The 15,681-nt window shown below is 43.9% G+C and overlaps 1 protein-coding gene and 1 pseudogene across 1 annotated transcript in view; one reads left to right on the top strand and one right to left on the bottom strand.

Moving 5' to 3' along the window:
- Positions 1-293: 293 nt before the first annotated feature.
- The window catches only part of SNRNP200 (small nuclear ribonucleoprotein U5 subunit 200), a 33,218-nt gene continuing 17,830 nt past the window's right edge, over positions 294-15,681 (top strand). The window contains exons 1-14 of the mRNA XM_054727837.1: positions 294-544; positions 964-1,127; positions 8,765-8,936; positions 9,820-10,012; positions 10,418-10,473; positions 11,610-11,708; positions 12,288-12,440; positions 12,543-12,642; positions 12,800-12,936; positions 13,482-13,565; positions 13,657-13,830; positions 14,114-14,251; positions 14,465-14,620; positions 15,152-15,322. Of these exons, the coding sequence (XP_054583812.1) occupies positions 500-544; positions 964-1,127; positions 8,765-8,936; positions 9,820-10,012; positions 10,418-10,473; positions 11,610-11,708; positions 12,288-12,440; positions 12,543-12,642; positions 12,800-12,936; positions 13,482-13,565; positions 13,657-13,830; positions 14,114-14,251; positions 14,465-14,620; positions 15,152-15,322 (1,842 nt within the window). The 5' untranslated portion in view covers positions 294-499. The remainder of the gene's footprint in view (positions 545-963; positions 1,128-8,764; positions 8,937-9,819; positions 10,013-10,417; positions 10,474-11,609; positions 11,709-12,287; positions 12,441-12,542; positions 12,643-12,799; positions 12,937-13,481; positions 13,566-13,656; positions 13,831-14,113; positions 14,252-14,464; positions 14,621-15,151; positions 15,323-15,681) is intronic.
- Positions 6,258-7,256, bottom strand: LOC103299672 (solute carrier family 25 member 16-like; annotated as a pseudogene).

Raw genomic sequence — 15,681 nt, 5'->3', positions numbered from 1 at the left:
CCCAAAGGAAGACATCAGTTACACACACTTACACTACATTCATTTGATGGCTTCTTCAGCTTCCAGCCGGAAATGGGGCTAAGGACCCTTCCCTGCCAGCATAATCCCAGTCAATGGCCAGAAAGAAAGTGCTTGGGATAGACGGGTAAGGAGGCCTACGTTTGTCCTGAAGTTAAGAGTCTTGGGGGTCGAAGGCCGGAGCTCGAGGTGGGGGGAGAGTATTGGTCCTGGGTCCGAAGTGGCACAAGATGATCGGACTCAAGAGTCAGAGGTCCCGGCTTCCGGAAACGGGAATAGGCCCCCCGCAATGCCAGGCACCCGCCAAAGACGCGCCCTTCCGCACTTCCGGCGCGCGACCCGGAAGCGGAAGGGAGCTCGTTTCTCTTTGCCTCCGGAGCGTCTTGCCTGCGTTGGTCTGAGGAGTAGAGCTCTGAGCGGCTGGCCTCCGGAGCGTGCGGTTTAGGGGAGCGGGTCGCTGAGCCCCAGAGCAGCCGCCGCCATGGCGGATGTGACCGCCCGGAGCCTGCAGTACGAGTACAAGGCGGTGCGTGGGGGCTCGCGGAGGACTCGGGCTCCGAGCCCAGTGGGGAGCCTGAGGCTGGGGAAAGCGGTTTCAGCCTGAAGGCCTAGGAGGACCAGGAAGGCGGGGGGAGATCCGATCTCTCAGCGCTGTACCCGCCCCCGCCCAGATGTCACCCCCAGCATGCCCAGCACTTTCCCAGGGGTGGGATAGGGGCAGCGTTAGGAGCCGCATTGGTCTACTGATTTGCTCGCCCTTTGCTCACGCGCTGTTATACGATGCTCTCTCTTCTTCAGGAAAACATCTTTTTATTCCGACTAGTGATCATCAGTGCTTAGTCGCTCTGATTTTTACTTCCTTTGTTATTATCCGCTGGTGTCCTTGTGATGTAGGAATTGGCTCTGCTCACGTCAGAGCTTTGATAATATTGTGATCTGTTTCAGAACTCGAATCTTGTCCTCCAAGCTGACCGTTCTCTCATTGACCGGACCCGCCGGGATGAACCCACAGGAGAGGTGCTATCCCTGGTTGGGAAGCTGGAGGGTACCCGGATGGGAGATAAGGCTCAACGGACCAAACCACAGATGCAGGAGGAAAGAAGAGCCAAGTGAGTACCCAGGGGAGAATGATTTTTCTTCAGATGCAAAGACCATCTTCCTTTGAGCAATTGAGCAGCATTTTTGCTGAAATGCTGGGTACAGGATGAGACATCAGTGGCATTAAAACAACATAGTGAAGGTAAAAACAACATGCGTTTAGAAGGTTCTTTGGCCATAACAAGTGTCCCTGAAGTGGAAAACAACTTTTAGACAAAAGTATTTGCTGTCCATTTCTTCTTTTTTTTTTTTTAAGGAAGTTTAAGGAAGATGGCAGAATTCACCTTATGCCCTTCTTTTAAGTAATTTTTAAAAAGTGATTTAAGTGGAAACAAGTGTTTGCACCTTATCAGATGTAAATGACCCTATGCAAACAGCAGCCAGCTAAAACCCTGAGTGATACTTGAGCTTTGGTTTGCCACCAAAACTACCCAAAAAGTTAGTTTATATTTGGTACAGTACAATTTATCTAACTCTATGCAGTTTTTTTACCAGATGTATATGAGAAAAATCTCTAAAATCAATTAATGCATCAAGTAAACTCTATGATCTTTGGAGGACATATAAAAAATAAGATAAAATCCTGTTGTCTTCAGCAGCCTATAAACAAGAGTTCCTGGACATAATGGACAAATCATTTTTCAAATGCACCCTTGATTGTAGTGTTTAAGTCTGTATACATGCAATCAGTACTGAATCCCAAATACATTAAAAATTAGTTTGTTCAATGCCGAAGAAATTCATAGTACACTTTTACCTTTGATCTGTCTTCTTCCCATGATTCTCTAAATCAGAGGTGGGGAACATCTGGCCCTGGGGCTATATAAGGCCCACAACATCATTTGGTCTGGCCCTGCCAAGGCAGTAGGAGTGAGTTAATTAAATGTTTGACCAAACATAGCAACCTAATTTTTAAGTTGATAATTTTGTATGTCCTGAGAATGATGTTATAAGTATCCAGTGGCCGTTGGCAGAAGAAAGGTTCCCCAACCCTGTTCTAAATCATGGAAGGTTACATATAAATATATGGATATGCACTTAGATGTAGATACAGACTTATAGGTAAATGTACATACATAGAAGCTATTGAAACATCACTTTTCTAGAGTCTGCTTTACCATGCTGTATAAATATTTCAATATTTTAATTCATTCTGAATTATATAAAAGGTTTCAGCACAATAAGAGGATACAAAGGTCATTTTTTTTTTTTTTAGTGAAAAGATAAAATCATTGTGCCATAAAATGCCCCCAGGAGTAAATAGAGAAGTCAACACATTTGAAATTTTAAATTCCACATACCCAACCCCAATTCATTGCTAATTTTATTTGTTTATTATCTTTATTATTGAAAGTATTACATATGTCCCTTATTTTCCCTCATTGACCCCCTCCAGCCTGCCCCAGGCCTTCACCACCCTATTGTTTGTGTCCATGGGTTATGTATCTATGCATACAAGGTCTTTGGTTGATTACCACCCACCCACCCGCCTGCCCACCTCCTCCTTCCTCTGAGATTCTGCACTCTGTTTCATTCTTCCATGTCTCTGGATCCACTCCATTCATCAGTTTATTCTGTTAATTAGATTCCACATATGTAAGTGAGATCATGTAATACTTGCCTTTCTCTGACTGACTTATTTCACTTAGCATGATACTCTCATGGTCCCTTCATGCTGTCTCAAAGGGTAAGAGATTCTTTTTTACTGCTGCATAGTATTCCATGGTAGAAATGTACCACAGCTTTTTTATCCATTCATCTACTGATAGGCACTTGGACTGTTTCCAGATCTTAGCTATTGTAAATTGTGCTGCTATGAACACAGCAGTGTATACATTCTTTCTGATTGGTGTTTAGGATTTTTAGGATATATTTCTAGAAGTGGAATCACTGGGTCAAATGGCAGTTCCATATTTAGTTTTTTGAGGAAACTCCATACTGTTTTCCATAATGGCTGCACCAGTCTGCATTCCCATCAGCAGTGGATTAGGGTTTCCTTTTCTCCACATGCTCGCCAGCACTTGTCATTTGTTGATTTGTTGATGGTAGCCAGTCTGACAGGTGTGAAGTGATACCTCATTGTCATTTTAATTTGCATCTCTCTGATGATCAGTGACTTTGAGCATTTTTTCATATGTTCCTTGGCCATTTGTGTGTCCACTTTGAAGAAGTGTCTATTTAGGTCCTTTGCCCATTTTTAATTGGATTGTTTATCTTCCTTTTGTTAAGTTGTATGAGTTTCTTATATATTTTGGATATGAACCCTTTATCAGATGTATCATTGCAAAATATGTTCTCCCATACAGTGGGTTCCCTTTTCATTTTGTTGGTCATTTCTTTTGCTGTGCAGAATCTTTATTTTGATATAATTCCATTTATTTATTTTCTCCTATGATTCCTTTGCCCTAAGAGGTGTATCCATAAACATATTGCTACGAGAGATGTCTGAGATTTTGCTGCCTATGGTTTCTTCTAGGATTTTTATGGTTTCCTGACTTATATTTAAGTCTTATCTGTTTGAGTTTATTCTTGTGTATGATGTAAGTTGATGGTCTAGTTTCATTTTTTTGCATGTACCTGTCCAATTTTCCCAATACTAATTGAAGAGACTGTTGACTCCATTGTATGTTTTTGCCTCCTTTGTCAAATATTAATTGAGTGTAATGGCTTGGGTCGATTTCTGGGGCCTCTGTTCTGTTCAGTTGATCTATATACCTGTAATTCTGCCAGTACCAGTTTGCCATCCTTTTAAAAATATATAGGTTTTTATTTTAGAGAAGGAATAGAGAGATAGAAGCATCGATGAGAGAGAAACATTGATTGGCTGCCTCCTGCTCGTCCCACATTGGGGATGGAGCTGGAAACCCAGGCATGTGCCCTGACCAGGAATCAAACCAGTGACCTCCTGGTTCATGAGTCATTGCTCAACCACTGAGCCTCACTGGCCGGGTTTGCTGTCCTTTTTATCAGTAAGATAACTGAGATACTTATTTTAGACATTTGATAACAATATTAGCTACAGAGCAATCTATAAATGAAAATATGCAAAATAGTTTTAGGAACATGTATTTCTGCCTGCATGTACACTTAAAAATCATACAAAGATTCATATTTACTTTAAAATAAAGACTTTGAAAATAAAACCAGTTCATCTAATTTTTACCAAGGTGTGACAAGAAATATTTTATGCAAAAATAAAAATCCAAGCAGAAATAACATTTTGAACTTAGTTTTCTAATGTCTAAAAATTACATCAGTTCTACAAATCACTATTTTTTTTTTCATTTTACAAATTTTATTTATTTTTAAAATTTAAATTGTTTATTGTTTAAAGTGTTACATGAGTCTCCTTTTTCCCCCATTGACCTCTCCCCGGCTGCTCCCACCCCCCAGCACATGCCTCACACCCTACTATCTGTGTCCATTGGTTATGCTCATACAAATCACTATTTCTGAGGACAAAACTATAACTATTCCTCTCCCATTTCTATCATGCTTATACTAAAACATAAAAAGTACTCTAAAAACAATACATGAAATTCTTACATTTTAAACCACTTTAATATTAAGGATAGCAATTCAAATCATTACTTTTTTTTTTTTTTTTAAAAAAAATATATATTTTATTGATTTTTTACAGAGAGGAAGAGAGAGGGATAGAGAGTTAGAAACATCGATGAGAGAGAAACATCGATCAGCTGCCTCTTGCACATCCCCTACTGGGGATGTGCCCGCAACCAAGGTACATACCCTTGACCGGAATCGAACCTGGGACCCTTGAGTCCGCAGGCCGACGCTCTATCCACTGAGCCAAACCGGTTTCGGCCATTACTTATTTTTAATCTTCACTTGAGTACATGCTTAGAGAGACAGACAGACAGACATCCATGTGAGAGAGAAATGCTGATCTGTTGCATTCTGTACATGCCCCATCTGTGGATCGAATCTGCAACCCAGGTATGTGCCTTGACCAGGAATCAAACCAGCAACTTCTCAGTGCATAGAATGATGATCAACCAATTGAGTCATTCTGGCGTGGCCAATTCAAACCATTTTTACATTTCTACATAAGTTTATATCGCATTAAAATTATTTTACATGGAAGTGCTAGTTGATGTATCATGACAATACTTTAGAAACAGTCTTTGACCTTTCCATCTTTATTAATGGATGTTTCACAGTCTAATAAGTACATTTTCTAGTATACACCAAATCATTTAACCAAACAAATCTACATTGCTAATCTATTTTGAGAGCAGATAGTCAGTGTTTACTAGGAATAACTTTTTTTTTTTAATGTGTGTATGGGAATAACACTTGACCAATACCTGAAAATTCTTCATTTATTGATGAGTCTCTATTTGACTACTTTTTAAGTACAACATTAATTTTTTTGAAAAGAGAAAAAGTGTTTGTCCTTTTATTCAGTGGAGCAGAATTCCTTTTAAAATTGATTTCAGAGAGAGAGAATCATCAATGATGAGAGAGAATCATCCATCAGCTGCCTCCTGCACACCCCTACTTGGGGATCAAGCCCCCAACCCGGGCATATGCCCTGACCAGGAATTGAACTGTGACCTCCTGGTTCATAGTTTGACATTCAACCACTGAGCCACACCATCGGGCAGTGGAGCAGAATTTTAAGAAGAGAAGTAATAATATTTCAATGCTGGCTTCTAAGCTATGGCTTATTAACTTAAAAGTTCAGTTCTCATCATGCTGCTGCAAAGTTTGTTTGTTATAATAATAACCAATATTAGAGTCTTTGAAAGTCATGATTACAATGAAAAGCTTGGGACAGCATGATAAAGCTAATGGTATTTATTTTTTTTATTTTTAAAATTTAAATTGTTTATTGTTTAAAGTGTTGAATCCCATTTTAAGTTACTTTTATGTCCAAATAACACGTTTGAATGGTTTCAAATAACCTAATTGATTAGACAGCATTAGTTTAGGATTTTTTCCTATGTTCTGTGGTGTAACTTTTGGCATCAGAAGGTATAGTAACCACTTTTGATTTGTGATTAATAAAATTCAAGTGTTGAGGTATCAGTGATTCTAGTGACAGGTTAATTATTCCCCTTCAAGTAATGTTTACCCCAAAATGAAAGTAACATTTTATTTCTCCCTCTAAGAGTTTATTAAGGAAAGAAAATTTTTGTCAGCTGAAGTGAAAAAGGCTGCTTCATAAGTTCATATGTTGTAAAAGCCACTGCTTGAGAGGGAATGCAGCGAATGTAGTTCAGAGATAAACCATGATATAATCCTTTTCCAATTCCATGGTGTCCATAGGCGTATTTCATAGTCTCCGGCATGGTAAGATACTTTTCAAATTCTGGAAGAATAGTTCCTAATGGTACTTGCCTACGAGCGACATCAGATGAGTAGGATATTGACTGTGCTATTGCTCCAGCAACACCACCATAAAGGAAGTTTATGTGAGTTTTCAAAACAGACATTAGCATTGTCTGATGTAGGTCTGCCAAGAAGGGTACGTGCATGGAAGCCCAACACTCTTTAAGGTACCAAAAGTGCAAAATGAAACAACTGCATATGGAGCCAATCCTAATATAGTCGGCCTCAGGCCTCTGTAACATCCAAGGAACCGCCTTCCCTCGAATACATTGTTCTGAGTGCATGAATATGCTGTGTGTACTCCTCTTTCACCTGGAATGCTAGGTGTACTCTAACCATGTCAAGAAGGTATGCTGTCATACCTGCCAGGGACCCAGCCATTAATCTGTACACATAACCAGAAATTCCCAGATTTGTAGTAATCTTACCTTATAATAGACAAATATGCAAATTGACCGCACCTTCGCTACGCCCAAGCCATGCCCACCAACCAAGCCATGCCCACCAGGAAACCGTTGCAGGGACGTTGGGGTGTGGCGGAGCCCAAGGCCGGGAAAGCCTCGGGTGGAGGCTTTCCCGGGGCCAAGCCCCGACCCTGAAAAAAGGCAGAAGGCGGTGGCCATAGCCAAGGCCTGGGTCCCCGGTGCTGGCAGAAAACTGGTGCAGGCAGCCAGGTGAATGAAGGTCTATTGCACGAATCTTTGTGCAAACGGGCTACTAGTTAATGTTTATAATGCTCAAATGCCATAAACGATTGCATCATAGGGAAAGATTCGAATCATCATTGTAACATTCCCTAAAATTCTTTATTAGTTATTTATCCTCATCAGAGGAGTGAGGTTATTTTTCCATTGATTTTTAGAGAGAGTAGAAAGGAGTGGGGAGGAGAGAGAAACATCAATGTGAGAGAGACACATCGATTGGTTGCCTCCTGACTGGGGTTGGAGGAGAAGGGGCACAGGAATCAAACCTGCAACTCTGGTATGTGCCCTTGACCTGAATCAAACCCGCAACCCTCCAGTGTGCAGGCCCATGCTCTAACCATGGAGCAGTGCCAGGCTGGGCTTCCTAAAATTTATACAATCCAAGTTATCCCTACTTTTGGGAACGGCACACCATATAGAAAATATTCCTAAGTGTTTGTAATGGTGAATGTGAGCTTGTAATAAAACCTTTATTCCACCCAAAAGAGTAACCTTTAGCACAGCATCCTGAGGTACCTCAGGCCAAGAAGGAGCATAGCCAGTAGAAGTCTTGGCGGGTGGTGGGCCATCTGGCTCCTGTGCCTGTGCCATTGTGTGAGGGGGTCAGCTGATACCAGGGCCACCATCACTGCCACCGTCAGGAACAGGGCTGCTTGGAGCTTTAGTCACCAATTTACAATCCAAGGGCTGAGGCCATGGCCATTGCTGGTGCTGACAGGACACTGACCACCGTATAGGTGGAGTCCCAATTTGTAGACCTTTTTCTAACGTATGCTATTTTGGTCCATAGAGAGATTTTAATTTTCTTTCTGATATTTTCAAGACCCTTGCTCTCCCCTTGTCTCAGTAACATTTTTTCTTCCATTACTAACTCCTCACCCCTACTTCCTTCTGCTGTTGCCCATTTCCTACTTTTGTTACAAAGTTTATAAACTAATATTCAAGCATCCATGGTATAAATGACAGGTTTTTTGTTATTTTTTACTTTTTTGGAGGATATGTTTTAAACTTAAAACCTCATTCAACTCCATCTCATTCCTGATCATCTGTTTTTCCTCCTCCCATGAAGTCTCAAAAATTTGTAGGCTCAGTTTTGATTAAAGTAGTTATGTTTGAAATAAATTAATGCATTATTTGTCTTCTACTTTGCAAAATATGACTTCTTTACCCATTCTGTTATAATTGGTTGGGACTCAGTGGCAGTAGATTCCTTTGGAGCTACCGTTGCTCTGGCTAGAAAAAGAAAATTTATCTGAAACACCAGTCAAAATTCAATTGTATAATGTCATACAAAATGAAAAGAGTTGTGTTTTTTAAATGAATGAGAGGATGTCTCATTGTAACATTCAGTGCTTCTAGTGAGAGAATGATAGTGGACTCTCTTCGTGTTAGTTACTATGTTCCTATAAAAAAGTAACTCCTGTAAGTGACTAAGGCCAAGTGGAGATGACTTACTGAGGTACAGATTCATGTTCTAACATATTACCTGTGTTCCATGGAGCTGAGAAGGAGAGGAGGGGGGCCTGATTTAGTCTTGCCTTTGGGAGGGAGGGTTCTGCCTGTTGACCATCACACTGTGTGTCCATTAGGCGAAGAAAGCGTGATGAGGACCGGCACGACATCAACAAGATGAAGGGGTACACTCTGCTCTCGGAGGGCATTGATGAGATGGTGGGCATCATCTATAAGCCCAAAACCAAAGAAACCCGGGAGACTTACGAAGTGCTGCTCAGCTTCATCCAGGCTGCCCTTGGGGACCAGGTGAGGCAGCCAGAGGGTGAGGTCATGGTTTTGGAGAGGGAGAGAGTCACAACTGGAAGGAGCCAGGAGAGCCTTGTCTGATGTGTCCCTCTGAGGGCCGTGCCAGTTTGCTGAGACTTACTTTATGTGGGATAGCACTTTGCATGTCTTCTGTCTTACAGTCCTCATGTTAGCTCTATGATTAGGTGCTGCTAACACTCGTTTTCAGTTTTATAGAGGAGAGATGTGAGGCAAAGAATAGTTACATAACTTTCCCAGGTCACAAAGGTTGTGTTGGCAGAGCCAGGATAAGAGCCCAGTAGTCAGTGCTCAGAATCTGCTCTTAACCCCACTGTATGTGTGTGGTGAGATTCAGGACCTTTATGAGGCTCAGAGAGGCTCTGGTGAGGCGGGTGCTAGAGGAGGTGAGGACAGAATTACCAAAAGTTTGGCAGGATAGAGGAAGACCTGGAGAAATGTGGCAGACTAGTGGAAGTCATGTCCTGCTTCCTCAGACCACCTGACTAGCATTTTTTATTTAAATATATTTTTATTGATTTCAGAGAGGAAGGGAAAGGTGGAGAAAGATATAAATACCAGTGATGAGAGATAATAATACATTGGCTGCCTCTTGCACGCCCCCTACTGGGGATCAAGCCCACAACCCGAGCATGTGCCCTGACCGGGAATTGATCTGTGACCTCTGTTCACGGTTTGATGCTCAACCACTGAGCCATACTGGCGGGCACTGGTGGCATTTTTTATTAATGTTAATGAAAATGATCAGAACCTCCTATACAGGTTTTAAAGGTGTGACTCTTCACATCTAGTTGTCACATAAAGATGGACTGTGGTGTGCTGCCTCATTGTTCTAAATGTTTTTATTGTTTTTTTTTGCAACCAGCCACGTGATATTCTCTGTGGGGCAGCTGATGAAGTTCTAGCTGTCCTAAAGAATGAAAAGCTTCGTGACAAGGAAAGGAGAAAGGAGATTGACCTGTTGCTGGGGCAGACAGATGATACCAGATACCATGTGCTGGTGAACTTGGGCAAGAAGATCACAGACTATGGCGGAGACAAGGAAATCCAGAATATGGGTAATCGAGCTTATTATGTCCTGCTCATATTAACTGATTGCTTGATGATCCCTAAATGTGACCTTCTAGCTTCAGTCATTAAAACACCTGGATGTGTCAGTTCCCATAACCTGTTCGGTTGATTTGCATGTTAGGTTTTTATATAGGATGGGGGGGAAATTGGCCAGAGCCTGGGAGGACTCAAGTGGTTGAGCAAGCAGAGCAGGGTCACATCCAAGGTTGGCTGGTCAGAGGAGGCCTCATTGGTGGCAGTACAGATGGCTCTCTTATGTTGATCCTTAAGTGTCTTTGAGTCCTTAGACCCGAGATCTGTCCTGAGGAGAGGCCAGTCAGGCATTTGGGGAGAAAATGCGCTCTGTAGTGCCTCATTTCATTACCTGTTTCTCTAATCCCTCCTTGTTTCAGATGACAACATTGATGAGACCTATGGAGTGAATGTACAGTTTGAGTCTGATGAGGAGGTGAGTGTAAAACAAATGGACCTAGTTTATTCTTGTTTTTAGAAATTATCATCTTCAGGTTTTATAAAGCAAATTAAACTTATAAATCAATGCAGTAATTTAAAATAAACTAAGTGCATCAGCAAAAAGAAAGATATACTGAAGGAGTATGCTGCCACATTTTAACTACATTTTAATCTTATTGTGATAATGTCCCACCGGTCAGTGCTGTGTCCTACTGCCAGTTTCAAAAGATGTACATTTGCCCAAGAGCATGGGCATGTTTTGTATGGTTATTTTAAATAGCGGTTGCAGCAGCCTCTGAGGTTTATGACCTAATCATAATTGCTTGACTATAACTAAATAGAAACAAGGGGGCTCTTGAAAATCTTTGCGAAGTTGCCATAGAATTCTCAGTGGTTGAATTTGGCTCATGAAGGGAAAATGCTGGCCTTGGAATATATCCTAGGACGGGAAGAAGGGGCAGCACAGAAGAGTCGGAGAGAACACCAAACGGAGTCAGGAGGTCTGAATTTTGGTCCTGTACGTTGGGCAGGTCATTTTGCTTCAGATTCACTATCTATCACATGATGAGCGAAATAGTTGACTGCTAAGCCTCTTCCTGCAGTACAAGTAATAGAATTTCAGAGTTTAAGTAGCAAGAACCTGAAAGAATGCTGTGCTTGTAGAACTCATTCATCTAACAAATACTTATTATTAAGGGCCTGCTTTAAACATAATACTGTGCCGAGTCCAGAGTGTAGTGTGAGCCAGTGTGTGAGTAAAGGCGGGTGAGCAAGCCAAGTGTGGTCTGCACCTCTGGATCCAAGCATGCTCCTGCAGAGCTCGTCTCTCCTGCTAGCTGCTAGCTCTTTCTTACATATACTGATTGTGTGTTTATGAGAGACTGTGGTCCAGTTGGTTGCCTTTGTGGCGGCCTCCAGTGAAAAGCAGAAAAGAGAGTAGACGCACCTTATGAAGCCATGCCACGAGGACTTAGACTACTTGCATACCGAGGTTATCCCATTAAATGTACTCTGGATAAGGCTGGACCTGGTCCCAGTTGTGCTAACCAATCTTAAGTGACTCGGGAGAGGTTCTGCGGTGATGTCAGAATCAGCTCCAAATCATGGGTTGAGTTTCGGCTCTTTCCACAGGAAGGCGATGAAGATGTTTACGGGGAAGTTCGAGAAGAGGCATCCGATGATGACATGGAAGGGGATGAGGCTGTGGTGCGCTGCACACTCTCCGCTAATGTGAGTATAGTCTGCTCTTGCCCACTGCTACAGGCCAGGTCTTTTCCCATACCAAGATCCTTTTATATCATTTATTGAGCTCCCTTTTTATTTAATTGTTTGTTTGTTTTTAGAGAGAGAAGAAGGGAGAGGGATAGAGAGATAGAAACATTGATGAGAGAGAAACATCGATCAGCTGCCTTCTACACTCCCCCTACTGGGGATTGAGCCTGCAACCTGGGCATGTGCCCTGACCAGGAATCGAAGGCGACCTCTTCATTCCTGGTCATGCTCAACCACTGGGCCACACCAGCCGGGCTTGAGCTCCTTTTTTATAGTGTGGGCTGTAATAAACATTTAGTGACTTGGTTTCCTTGTTTGATTTTAGTCAGTCGTCCTCCCTCCCAGGGGTATGTATTGATGAGATATGTTGATGAGTTTGGTGTGTTCCCAAACTCAGGATAGCAGACTTTTCTTTCCCCTGGAAAGCTCTCTTTCCAGAGCTGGGCTCCGGGTGGCAAGTAGAGCTCCTTTGCAGGATGATGAGAAAGTAGTTGGGGCAGACAGTCATGGTGAGCTCAATGCCTGGTACTTGTGCAGCTTGTAGCCTCTGGTGAACTGATGAGTTCTAAGAAGAAGGATTTGCACCCTCGGGACATTGATGCGTTTTGGCTGCAGCGGCAGCTCAGTCGCTTCTATGATGATGCCATTGTATCGCAGAAGAAGGCAGACGAAGTGTTGGAAATCTTAAAGGTATGGCCAAGGTCATATTTTTGCCTTTAGTGTATCTTAGGGGATGGACAGTGTATGGAGCAGATGTCTGCATCCTTAATCGTGGTGTTACCTTCTCTGCAGACGGCCAGTGATGACCGGGAGTGTGAGAACCAGCTGGTGCTGCTGCTCGGTTTCAATACTTTCGATTTTATTAAAGTGCTGCGGCAGCACAGGATGATGAGTGAGTCACAGTGGTCCTTCTGTAGCGTGTGCACGTGTGCCATGAGGCTTTTGTCATAGCTTCAGCACGTGTTTCGTTCATTTCCTTTCTACCCCAAGGTTGAAGGTTGATTTTATTCACTGCCTTTCACCTTCTCTTCTTCTTTTGCTGTTGACAGTTTTATATTGCACCTTGCTGGCCAGTGCACAGAGTGAAGCGGAAAAGGAAAGGATCATGGGAAAGATGGAAGCTGATCCAGAGTTATCCAAGTTCCTCTACCAACTCCACGAGACGGAGAAGGAGGATCTGATCCGGGTAAGGGCTGGGCTGGCTTTTCTGAGTCCGGAGCTGGAGTGTTTGGTTTGGAAAAGAGACATCAGTTAGAAGATTGCAGCATAAAGCTAAATGCCTACTAACTGGAAGATGAAGAAGTAAAGTATTTATCTAAATGTTTTAAGGTTTGACAGTGGTACATATTAGAACCGACAAATTCACATTGTTTTTGTCGGGAGACCAGCACTGCGGGCCCTTTCCTGTTTGTTTGCGCAGAAAATCATGGTATCTCCTGAACGTAGAGGAAAGGACGTGTGTTTGCTGAACAGAGGGAGAGACCTTGATGCTGAATGGTTGACCGTCTGCTTTTGAAACCCCCACATTATGCATTGTTGCTTTAAAGCCGTTTCTTGTTTTTATCATCTGATAAAAACCCGGGGCAGGAATCTGAACATAAAGGGCTGTCTTTCTGTTTTGGGATTTGCTGGTCAGCACCCATGAGTCAAGCTCAGCTAAGGAGGGACTGAGAAGGACATGAACCCGGAGTGGTCATAAATCATCGACCTTTTTCTCTTTCCCCACTGCAGGAGGAGCGGTCCCGGAGGGAGCGAGTGCGGCAGTCCCGCATGGACACTGATCTGGAAACCATGGATCTGGACCAGGGCGGGGAGGTCGGTGTTCGGGCCCTTTCCAAGGCTGTGGTGGGTGGAAGCTCATTTGTTCGGCCTCCTCACTTTGTATTTCTGTTTTTCCTGCTGTCAGGCTTTGGCTCCGAGGCAGGTTCTGGACTTGGAGGACCTGGTTTTTACCCAAGGGAGCCACTTCATGGCCAACAAACGCTGTCAGCTTCCGGATGGATCCTTCCGGCGCCAGCGCAAAGGCTATGAGGAGGTGCACGTGCCTGCTCTGAAGCCCAAGCCCTTCGGCTCCGAGGAAGTGAGTCCCTTGCTTCTCTCGGTTTTCTCCTCAGCTCACCTCCCTTCCTGTTAGGATTTCCACCCATTGACCACATGTGGCCTTGTCTCGTAGATAGTTTATTCCAGAAGTGGAAGCTTTCCCATTCTGATTTTGAGCCCAGGGGACAATACTGACCCTCTGGTCTGGCCTTCAGTGGGGAGTACACAGGGAGCTTGCCAGGAGATGTGGTCCTGGAGACCCCGCAAGAACACGGCCTGCTCAGGGTGCCGCCAGTTCAGTAGGAATACCTTTCTTCTTTCAGCAACTGCTTCCAGTGGAGAAGCTGCCCAAGTATGCCCAGGCTGGATTCGAGGGCTTCAAGACACTGAACCGGATCCAGAGTAAGCTCTACCGGGCCGCCCTGGAGACAGACGAGAACCTGCTACTGTGCGCTCCCACTGTAAGCACTGCCTGCTGCCGCTTTCTTGTGGAATGTGGTGTCTGTTTTGGTGGCAAGGGGGTTCATCTCCACCCATACCCCCCAATTCTTCATTCTTTGATGGAAGAGATGTTAAATGGGTGAATAAAATTTTTGGACGCGTTCTAGTCTGTTTTGGTGGTAAGTCCACAGGAGTAAGTAAATGGGCCTCCTCATCCCTGGCCTCTGTCTTAGGGCGCCGGGAAGACCAATGTGGCCCTGATGTGCATGCTCCGCGAGATCGGGAAGCACATTAACCCGGACGGCACTATCAACGTGGACAACTTCAAGATCATCTACATCGCCCCGATGCGCTCCCTGGTGCAGGAGATGGTGGGCAGCTTTGGGAAGGTAAGGGTGGGCTCCTCCAGAAGATGCTGTCTGCAGCGTCACAGGGCAGGGGGCCTGGCGCCTCACTGCTTCCGATATCAGGGCATCTCTGCAGTGCCTCACTTCAAAGGTGGTACTTGACCCAAGTACAGAGTGTTTCTGAACAAGAATGTCCTTGGCCTATTCTGGCCTTCGCAAGGGTGTGTCATCTTTCTGTCACCCTCTGCATAGCAGTTTTCTCCAGTTCTCCTGGGCACTGTTGGAGTAGCTGTGTGGCCCTCATGTGGCTGGGGTTGATAAAGACTGCTGCTGCTAGACCAGGTCCTGTGATTTGCACGTTTCCATTTCCCCCTTGTGTGTGGAGCTCCCAGAGAGCCTTTGCTTCATTTGCCCAAGTGTAAACTTGGATTTGTTCTTAGGTCGATCTAATTCACCTGCTGTTTCCCTGATGGGTTGATACCTACTACAATTCCCTGTGCTCAGACTTCTCAGACAGTTTGGTGCCAAAGCCCCATGCAAGCATTCTTGCCTGACCTGCCTTTCCTCCACCAGCGCCTGGCCACATATGGCATTACTGTTGCAGAACTGACTGGCGACCACCAGCTGTGCAAGGAGGAGATCAGTGCCACTCAGATCATTGTCTGCACCCCTGAGAAGTGGGACATCATTACCCGCAAGGGTGGGGAGCGTACCTACACCCAGCTTGTGCGGCTCATCATTCTGGTAAGCAGTGGGCACTTGTTAGGGCGCAGAGACTAGTCTGGTTCAGAAACTTGTCTCCAGTCACTGGCCTTTGTACTGACCCCTGTTGTCAGCATTGCATTTACCATTAAATGACAGTCTGCACTTCAGTGAGAATTTCCCAGTAAGTGCACAGTGATTGCCATATTATTTTTTATATCTTTCTTATGTCTAAAATATTTTGAGAGATATGTAAACAGACGAAAAACTAATTGTGTCCTCCCAGAACATCAAAGGACTTTATAAACAAATAGTCCATTCCCAGAGAGAATGAGTGAGGAGTCAGGATGTTGTGTTCCATAGAAGCAGAAGCGCCCGGGACCAATGCCTGAGTGGGGGTG

Source organism: Eptesicus fuscus, chromosome 16 (genome assembly GCF_027574615.1).
Source record: "Eptesicus fuscus isolate TK198812 chromosome 16, DD_ASM_mEF_20220401, whole genome shotgun sequence".
Lineage (NCBI taxonomy): Eukaryota > Metazoa > Chordata > Mammalia > Chiroptera > Vespertilionidae > Eptesicus > Eptesicus fuscus.
The sequence above is the reverse complement of the archived record's forward strand: the minus strand, read 5'-3'. Positions and strand labels throughout refer to the sequence as shown.